The following is a 10,453-nucleotide window of genomic DNA, read 5'->3' on the forward strand; positions in this document are numbered from 1 at the left end:
ATTTGGCACTTCATGTCCCCGGGAACTGGTATCAATATGTAGTTCAAATGGTATTGACAAATCCGGGAAATGCCAGAATAGGCGATAATGTTAAGATTCCCTTCAGCTTCACAAAACCTTCTTGTTGTCTGGTCCCCCTTACACTGGTGCTACCTTTCCTTACATGTCTTGTTGGGCAATGGAAGTAGCTCATTAAGAGATTTGGCTATAGAAGAGAGTTTCTAGAGGATTTTACGGTAATACAAAATGACATGAAAAAAGTTAAAATTAAGCACGTTACCCTTGCTTCATCCTCGATACTCCAGGGTTTACTATAACTAACGTTCTACCACCATTCGACTGTCTCAATATAAAACTGAAGGCAGTTCAAGAGGGAAAATCATACCAATTACAGGCCTGCAAAGACTTCCTTTGAAGACTACAGAGAAAGCGACCCCAAATTCAAAGCCACACGATCAATCACAGTGTACCGTTATGCTATTTTTTATGTACATCAACTGAATTACCTGTTGTTTTGTTCCCTCCAGTTTTATTATGATAGTCCAGGGGTGTATATAACTACAGTCATAATAACCCCTGAAGTATAGAGAATGCCCCTGATTTGACCTATTCACTCTTGGTGTCAAAGGTGATCACCCGATTCCTCTTCTTCAGGGGTTGACGATACCATAATCATATTCTATAAACAATGGTTATAATGCGTATGTATTTTTTCACGTGTTACAGACACAAAGGGCGAATGTAAGGATATGTTCATGGGTTATTTGACGTGCAAGGATCAGGAAGCTCTCTATGCTAATTGGAGGACCTTCTGTCAACATTACGCCAGGGAATGCTGTGAAACATGCAGACGTAAGTATAGAAGTACTGTCAACATTACGCCAGGGAATGCTGTGAAACATGCAGACGTAAGTATATAAGTTCTGTCAACATTACGCCAGGGAATGCTGTGAAACATGCAGACGTAAGTATATAAGTACTGTCAACATTACGCCAGGGAATGCTGTGAAACATGCAGACGTAAGTATATAAGTACTGTCAACATTACGCCAGGGAATGCTGTGAAACATGCAGACGTAAGTCTAGAAGTACTGTTAACATTACGCCACGGAATGCTGTGAAACATGCAGACGTAAGTATATAAGTACTGTCAACATTACGCCAGGGAATGCTGTGAAACATGCAGACGTAAGGATAGAAGTACTGTCAACATTACGCCAGGGAATGCTGTGAAACATGCAGACGTAAGTATAGAAGTACTGTCAACATTACGCCAGGGAATGCTGTGAAACATGCAGACGTAAGGATAGAAGTACTGTCAACATTACGCCAGGGAATGCTGTGAAACATGCAGACGTAAGGATAGAAGTACTGTCAACATTACGCCAGGGAATGCTGTGAAACATGCAGACGTAAGTATATAAGTACTGTCAACATTACGCCAGGGAATGCTGTGAAACATGCAGACGTAAGTATATAAGTACTGTCAACATTACGCCAGGGAATGCTGTGAAACATGCAGACGTAAGTCTAGAAGTACTGTTAACATTACGCCACGGAATGCTGTGAAACATGCAGACGTAAGTATATAAGTACTGTCAACATTACGCCAGGGAATGCTGTGAAACATGCAGACGTAAGGATAGAAGTACTGTCAACATTACGCCAGGGAATGCTGTGAAACATGCAGACGTAAGTATAGAAGTACTGTTAACATTACGCCAGGGAATGCTGTGAAACATGCAGACGTAAGGATAGAAGTACTGTCAACATTACGACAATACATAACTCTCATCTTTCGACATTTGCAATTCAAATTATTATTATATTCTGTCAGTGTTATAGGTATTTTTTTATTTTTTGCATTATTTTCTATTTGCATTGATACAAGGTGATTTGCTTGCTAACAGTACCTTTTCAGTGTTTCAACAGATAGTTGTCAAGGTTTTCTCTATTGCTAGGATAACGTAAGGAGATTTCGCAGATTTTGTTCTCTTTAACCGATACCGTAATACTGAAAACAATGGTGTATTTGAAGCTATATGATAGATAAGCATTATATTTTTCAGTTGTATAGAGAACACAAAGAATGTGGACAATGCATTTTAATACTTCTATTGTTATTCAGAATCAGTTGTTGACGAAATAGATGGTATACCGATTTAATTCTTTCTGCTATCCAGGTTACAAGGCGGAGAGTGAAACACTCGTGGAGAGACTTCTAGAGGATCTGTTGAATACAGAATCAAATCATTAAATTTCCCAGCAGATGTATCATAATATTATAAAGAGGACCTGTTGAAAATGGAATGACAATTCATTGTATAACAATCATTCCACAATTCTTTGTACTTATATATTAATAAATAATTCAAATGCTTACAACTGTTTAGAATTATGACATGTATTTAAAGCTTGTCTATGAATCCAATTTCCCCGAAACAAAAAGCGACGACTTAAAGTCGTCCTCTTGTTAGATATTAATAAATATTAAATACATAAACTTAATTTATTTTACATCGATTGCGAAACAAGTTATATCCAGCTTACAAGTATGCAAATCACTTTGAATGTCCCGGAGGTAAACGTGCGACGGGTCTTTACAAACTGGAAGGACATTCTTCATGAATATTGATTAGATAACAATATTAGTTTTTGAAAAAAACTTCTTTAGAGAAATCCATGTGATCAGATTTAAGCATGATTTTTAATGCCTTAGGGTTTATGAAGTCGTAGATAAAAACGAAGTCGTAGATAAAAACGAAGTCGTAGATAAAAACGAACGGGTAATCTGATCATATACGCTTTGCATCTATGGAGAATGTCCGTCCGTTTTTGTATTTGACTTTATAAACCCAAACGATATTTAGAATAATCCTTATGATTTAATTTCACTCAGTGAGGTACTAATTAGACATTAGTTTCCGTAGTTTTACTGACTTTTTACAATAAAACAAATTGAGTTGTGACCATTGATATCTTCAATAGTTTAGTTTGAACAATTACCTTGTCGCTTTTAAAATTCTCGACTTTTGTTTTTTAAAATAGAACAATTCATTGCATGTTAATTTAATTAATTCATTGTATTTCTTTTGTCAACGAGTTCGCCATAAGAATATATAACCGGCTATGTTTGCGTGGATGTCATTTTCGTGATTTCGCAGGTTCTAGATGTGATCGTGAAATTTTGATCCGTTAAACATTAAAGATGCTCCACCGCCGACAGAGCATAAAAGATACTCATATCATTTTAACTATATTTGGTGTTTAATCGTGTATATATATATGTCTAATATTAGCACAAAAAATAATATGAAATAATTTGTTTTGCTTTTGGTACATGCGCAATCAGTACTTAATTCCATATAGTACATAGTGACAGGGATTTTTTTACGTGACGCAAATAAATATTTTTAATATTTTTATCTTGAAGCAAAATTAGAAGCTAAAACTTTTCAATTGAGATAATAGTATAAAGTAAGTAACTTATGTAACTGAAGAAAAATACTAATTCGTTTGCTCCAGTTTATGATAGAGAAAAAATACCATTTGTCAGCGGCGAAGCATCTTAAATAATTAGTTGAAGGATATAAATCAAAGAAGCCAAATCGCGAATTCTTGATTCACTAAAATTTAATTTCTCTAGTATTTGGTCCAAGTCACGAAATTTTTGACCCACGAAAATAACCGGCTATAAAAGTAACTTGTTCACAAAAGGAGTAGCATAACCTCTCAATGCATACCATTAACTAAGGTGATTTCGAGATACTAAAAGGACGTGGGTTAAAGATATTAAATGACAGTCGTCTAAAACTAATCGACGATAGTCACACCTCAACAACGTCGTTATGGTATCTCGAACCCAACTGTTTATTACATATATACGTTATTGTCGACGTTATCTTACTCTCATTGTACCGGTGCAAATATTTTCTTGGGGTAGAAACTGTGTAGAGTATATCGAGAGCAAGGTAAGACCTCGCCTGATTTCAGGCAGTAGAGTTCCTTAGTCCCGTTATTGATAAAGGCAGCTAACATTCCAAAACCACTGTTTGTTAGTATCAATACGTCACATTTTGTGAGAACTAAAAAATCCACAACAACTTTTTTATAACCAACGTCAAGGCCTTCTCCAGATATAGGCCTTTCCATCTGTTGAATTCGTCCTTCCACTTCATACAGATGTTTGAATCTATCTTTTGCTAGATTTCGCACGTATTGAGAACCGGTTGCCACAAAGATCCCGTAACCCCTCTTGTCCATTGCCTTCAATAGATCCCAGACGGGTTTGATTTCAGTTTTGTCTGTGAACGTGTCGTCTGCGAGTATTGGTCGTTTTTCTCCCAGACTGATATGCGCACACGCAAGTTTTGTTACATTAGTCAAAACATAATTTACGGATTGAGAAACAGTTTTCGTAGGCTGAAAGAATGTGTTGAAAAACTTGTGGTAAATATCAGCAAAGTGTAACTCAAATACCCAAGGAATGGCACTTGGTAAAGACGCAAAATTTCTGAAGTACTCTGTATAGTCCCACTTCATACGAACGAAATTGACATCATAAGGGAACTGATCTCTAAGACCTTTTAAGTCACTTTTCTTCAGAGCACTCGGAGTGTTGGAGAAAAAATCCTGATAGTCCCAAGATCTACCTGGAAGAATTGAAGAGTTGTATTTCCAGTCAACAGCACTTGGGGAAAGATAATCCGTCAGATTAAAGTATCGTGTATACCTAATCAGAAAATGTTTCCTAAGTAAAACGGAAATGACGTAGGTGCTGAAAATACCAGCCATGCGCTCTGACCAACTTCCACAGGGTCCCGGATGTTGATCATCACAATCATAGACAATGTAGCCTTTCAACGAGGGTATCTCTGTTGTCATGGGAGACAGTTGTTGGAACAAAGTTTCGTCAGTTTTCTGGTTATCTAATATTTTAGATGGCCGCCATGCTGATAGTGACATAATCTTGAATCCGATTATAAATGATATCAGTACCAAAAGAGACAAACTTATCGCAGACTTGTTAGAAGCCGCTTTCATCTGTAAAAGACAAAACAAATAAGACACTGGATGAGCTATAATTCAGAATTATACAAAATGATGTTGATTCTCCATTTACTTTCGATCTGATAATAAATATTCTAAAAAATGCATCACGTAGGGTTGGGTTCTTAATAGAGCAAACCTAACAAAAATGTTTACTTCAGTTGTTGGGACTGCCTCAAACGCTAGAGACCACAGAATGTATATCTACAACAATGCATATACTACTGGTGCAGATAGCATCACAAACCGGAACAGGAAATACTACGCTATTGCACCAACTAGTCAGGAAATACGATATTTTATATTTTATTGTTTAATTATTTGCAATACTCAGAATAGCTTACTATGTAGGTACAGTACAAACAATAAAAAGTATGGCATTGATAGAACAAATGTAATAATGCTGTATAACGCTCAAATTGTAAAACTGTTGAACAAAATACGATAGAGCGAATTCATCCGCTTTTAGATTTACTTTAACTTTCGGACATAGACAGAATTTCATGCCGAAAAATGTCCTATCATGAAAGCATGACAACATCGTAATTCAAGTATAAGTCGATCAACAAACATGTGGTTATCAATGTATTGGTTAAGACAGAACATTTTGATCTATATACGGATAAGACTATTCGGAACATCTAGAGTTTTTAACTTTCTTTATCTTACCACACATTTAGATCAAGCAATTTTATATCGAGTCAGACACGACTTGATACTCCACCGTTATTTATGAGGTTTGTGATAACGGTTCTACATGACACAATGAGCGCAAATCAAGTCAAACAGAATTAAACATTATGGTAAAATCGGTATGGTGGAACTACTTAAATCGTGACCAAACAAACAAACGTGCACTACTATATAGCCTTAAACCGTGTTATAGACATACCATGTTTTGACAGGTATTCACCTTTCGATGTGTCCGAATGCTCACGGTGCCACATATGTCCTCGCTATAGGTGATAGATCCAGTACATATACTGATTAAGTGGAGATCCAATGTACACTGAATGATCGACAATATCTAACCGGTATTAGGCATTGGTGCAGAACAAATGGTGGTCTTTAAATGCTATTGTCTTCCGGTCGTGCGTTTTGACCCTTTTGCGGGTTAGACAGAATAGATCTATCTCGGTCTATATTTCATAAACGTAACAAAAGTTAGCGGATTTTACATTTAGTACTTGTCCACTCATCTAACACATAGTTAAAATACAATAAACGAAGATGAGTAGTAAGCAAAGTTATTCATAATTGATTGCAATATCGTAAAAACTTACATTTTCGTTAATACTTACATGGTATACGTAATTGCATTCACAACATTTGTTAATATAATATTCGCAATTATTACTTTATTATTATAATATTAAAATGTGGATTTGTTTGACAATACAACTATGGTAATAAAATGACAATTTGCTAAAAATCAATGTATTGTTACTATATACTTTGAAATATGTGTTTACATCGTATTCGTTTATTTCGATGTTAGTTCGGTAGACTTAGAGCATCTGAGTTGCATACAACGGTAAGGTATAATGAGAACAACTGGATACAACGTTAGACCTGTTCTATGTACTGTCTCTACACAGGCGAGAGTATTTGTGTTGGATAAAAACGCTGTAAAGTGTATCGAGAACACGGCACAACTTCATACAACGTTAGACAATATAAATCGGAATCCTTAGTATTCAGATAAGCAGCCATCATTCCAAAACCACTTTTCGTTAATACTAAAACATCACATTTCGTTAAAACGAAGAAATCCAGGACCACTTTCCTGTAACCATCAACGATTCCTTGTCCGTTTGGACGCCGGTCTATATGAAGGATTCGACCATCTACTTCCAGAAATTGATTAAATAACGCTTTTGCTGTATTCCGCACGAATTGGGCGTCCGTTGCTACAAATATGCTGTAATTGTCCTTCTCTTCTATTGTCTTTAAGAAGTGCCAGATGTGTTTTACTTGTTTTTCGTCGGTATGTTTATCATCAAAAGCTATTGTTTCACTCCGGCCCATACGGATGTGTGCACACGCCAACTTTGTTACATTCTGTAATATCTTATTTACACTCTCCTGAAGGTCTTCCGTTGGCATGAAAAGAGTTTTGAAAAATTTCAAATAAATGTCGGCAAAATGCAAATCTAAAACCCAAGGAATTACTTTCCGAAGATTCGGAAACTTTCTAAAATGTGCAGTGTAGTCCCAATTAATTCGTACAAAGCTAACTTCAGTATAGAAAAGTTCACGTAGACTTGCTAAATCCCCTTTCATGACAGCATCGGGAGTCTTACAAAAGAAATTCTGATAAGATGTCGTCCTTCCTTCCAGAATGGAGTCGTTGTATTTCCAGTCAAAGGTATGCGGAGCCACATAGCTTGTCAGATTATCGTACCGAATGCGAAAGTGTCTGTTAAGTAATACGGAAATTACATAAGCACTGAAAATACCCGACATTCGGTCTGACCAACCTCCACAAGGTCCGGGATACTCTCCACTGCAGTCGTAAACAATGAAGTCTTTTAATGGCGGCGATGCTGATGCGAGGGAAGATGTCGGCAACATACTGTTGTTTATTAAAGTACTGGTCGTTGGTTCAGTCGAGATGTATGGCAGCCATATTGTTTTAGATATTTCAAATCTAGTCATGAACGAAGATATTGTTATGCCAGCCAAAAACGATGCGAAGATGCATAACGTCGACCTTTTCTAAAAATAATAAACAAAACATTGAAGGGATGTATTATTTTGTACAGAAGAAATTCGACTTAACAATGAATATGATATAAACAATTATCTACACATGTATCTTTTGAGATGTAAAAGGTCAATGTTATCTGGAAAAGGACGCGTTTTATGTTTCGATAAATAATAATGATAATACGACTGTAGATCAATTTTGAAGAGAGTCACATTAATCTCGAAATATCAGAAGATGCTGATTTAATAATTATATGTTAAATTTATTGCTAGTACATGATCATAAGATCCTCTACACCGGAATCAAATATAAAGCTTGGTAATGGCCAGGTCCACAGTTTCAAATATAAACTATATCTAATGTGTAGTTATAGAAAAGTTATAATGATATGCATGAAGCAAGTTAATAGACGTACTACCATCACAAACACATAAACATAGATATGTTTTTATGCACGATAATGAGAATATCTGGTGATTTTACATACCAATTACTGGTAAACAATAGTAATACTTACCATATCATCAGATACTCTCACCGAATCACAATGCTATCGATTAACTATAAACCAAATAATATTTACATAGAATTGTCTGAGATAGGTGTCCTTACATATAGGTAACGGAGCGTTACACGTGGAATTGTTCTATCAATAATGTGTATGTACAACATGTATTAGGTTTAGGTGTCGGGTTGTCAATAGCACATGGCTGTGGAATAGCTTGTTCCTGCTGCGACTAACCATTGTAAAGCTTTGTAGCACTCATCAATTTTATGGTAAAAATTGTATATAATTTGAAACATGTAAGCAAACTAAGGCAAAAAAAAGTATATTGTTTTATTTATTTTTATATGATTATTGTGTTAGTGGCGACAAATATACTTAAATATACTAGAGTTACTTCCCTTACGGTGCAATAAGACCATACATTGATATACCTAGTATTATGGCTGCCATCTCGCATTAGGCCATAGACTACGAGGGTCCCACATGTAACCTCCCAAACCTCCGAACCAATATTTTTCTGAACCCTTATGACCCACTGATCACAAATCAAATTGTTAACATTGCATAAGTTGAGGTGAACGTCCAGTTATGATTTCATCAAGATACAATGTACATGTAGCCGCTATCTCGAATTTCACTAAATAGTGAAAAATAGTCATAACATTAACATTTTTCAACCGAACTAGACAAATGAGATATCAAAATCATCACAATAGAACAACAAATACATATCAGGACCAAATAATCCAAATTATTAGTGATTTGTAGAATGAATAAATCGGATTTTAAGCTAAAAAATGTAATTATTTAGTAAAGTTTTTGATATTTGCTTTGACGCAGTATCAGTTTAAAGAGACAACGCTCACGGAACGCAGACAAATACTGTGTAGAACCTGTGTATTGACTGATATGCTTCGTACACCATTTGATTTCAAAGATTATCCTGTTAACATACACTGTGTCAAAGCCGTGGTTAGGTTGTAGTACATGTATATTCACATGAAGATATCAGCAGAAATATGCGTTTTCTTTGTAAGGAAAGTTTTTCTGGCACATTCATGTTGTATACCCAGGGGGATTTATTACATGGATCCGAGACGCATATCGTTCAGCTCACATGTCATGCCATAACAAACACATGGTGTCCATTTTGTCGAACTACTTTTATTCATGCACAAGTTATATTCATACGCATATTTAGGTAAATACATAACAATTCAATCATTCTTATTTGTCAATTACGCGACAACATCATCTTAACCGCTATTTTAGTGTATCTGTTTATAGTTATTTCTTCTACTACGCTGAAATAAAAGCATGACGATGAGGTTATTATATAAATATCAATGTATTTTACAGCGAGGTCGTAGTTGACTGGGAATTATTATTGCTAACTGTCTAGGTATAGACGGAACCATTTTAACAACGACCAGCTAACGGCTAGCATTAAGACACATATTCCAATAAATATTTTCTGTTATTGATGCAATTGAATTTATAAGCAGACGAAGGAATGTATAAACTATACATTTTGAAACCTTTCACGTTTCAAGGCAGTCATATGACACTGTTATATTTGAGAAAAGAATTTCAATGCGACAAATACCAACGCTGTTTTCGCGTCACTGCTACACGTACTAACACTTTATACCAAATCAGTTATCTTTACATGGATGCCCAAAAGTAATGTCTTAGATTTAACATTGATAGATTTTTTCCTATTACGGTTCACATCTTATCAAAAACTTCCACTTTTCTCAATCATAAAATTGAAAAGTACCGATGGAGAAAGCCTACACTGACGGAAAGCGCACGGAGAAAAAAGAAAAGGGACCTCGAGAGAGGGAAACAGATATTGAGATATGAATTTTAGAGTATGATATCTTTCAAGAAGTAATTGGAAAGTGGCTAATATTATTGCTAAGCATTAAGGTAAAGGTGATAAAAATGATGTTTTAACAAACGTCCGATCTCCTTTACTTCTTGTTTCAGTAAACATCTGGAAAAGGCTATTTTTAAGCATTCGTAATATCAAAATACCATTCTGGATTTATTGCTGGTGGCTCTACTGTTTACAAATTAATATTCATGTATAGTACTATTATTAAAAACACTTGATGAAGGTCTTGAAATAGGACCAATATTTTGTGATGTAAGCAAGGCGTTTTTTCTGGTTAAGAGACTAC

The 10,453-nt window shown here is 35.5% G+C and overlaps 2 protein-coding genes across 2 annotated transcripts; both read right to left on the bottom strand.

Moving 5' to 3' along the window:
• Window positions 1–2,524: 2,524 nt before the first annotated feature.
• LOC138329109 (uncharacterized) lies at window positions 2,525–6,308 on the bottom strand. Its single transcript, XM_069275858.1, has 2 exons — window positions 5,942–6,308; window positions 2,525–5,043 (listed from the first exon to the last, which is right to left on the bottom strand). The coding sequence occupies exons 1-2, from the start codon at window positions 5,942–5,944 to the stop codon at window positions 3,910–3,912; spliced, it is 1,137 nt and encodes a 378-aa protein (XP_069131959.1). The 5' UTR covers window positions 5,945–6,308; the 3' UTR covers window positions 2,525–3,909.
• Window positions 6,309–6,464: 156 nt separating this feature from the next.
• Window positions 6,465–8,446, bottom strand: LOC138328745 (uncharacterized). The gene is made up of 2 exons (XM_069275497.1): window positions 8,277–8,446; window positions 6,465–7,767 (listed from the first exon to the last, which is right to left on the bottom strand). Exons 1-2 carry the CDS (start codon window positions 8,277–8,279, stop codon window positions 6,640–6,642), a joined length of 1,131 nt encoding a protein of 376 aa, XP_069131598.1. The 5' UTR covers window positions 8,280–8,446; the 3' UTR covers window positions 6,465–6,639.
• Window positions 8,447–10,453: the final 2,007 nt, after the last annotated feature.

Source organism: Argopecten irradians, chromosome 8 (genome assembly GCF_041381155.1).
Source record: "Argopecten irradians isolate NY chromosome 8, Ai_NY, whole genome shotgun sequence".
Lineage (NCBI taxonomy): Eukaryota > Metazoa > Mollusca > Bivalvia > Pectinida > Pectinidae > Argopecten > Argopecten irradians.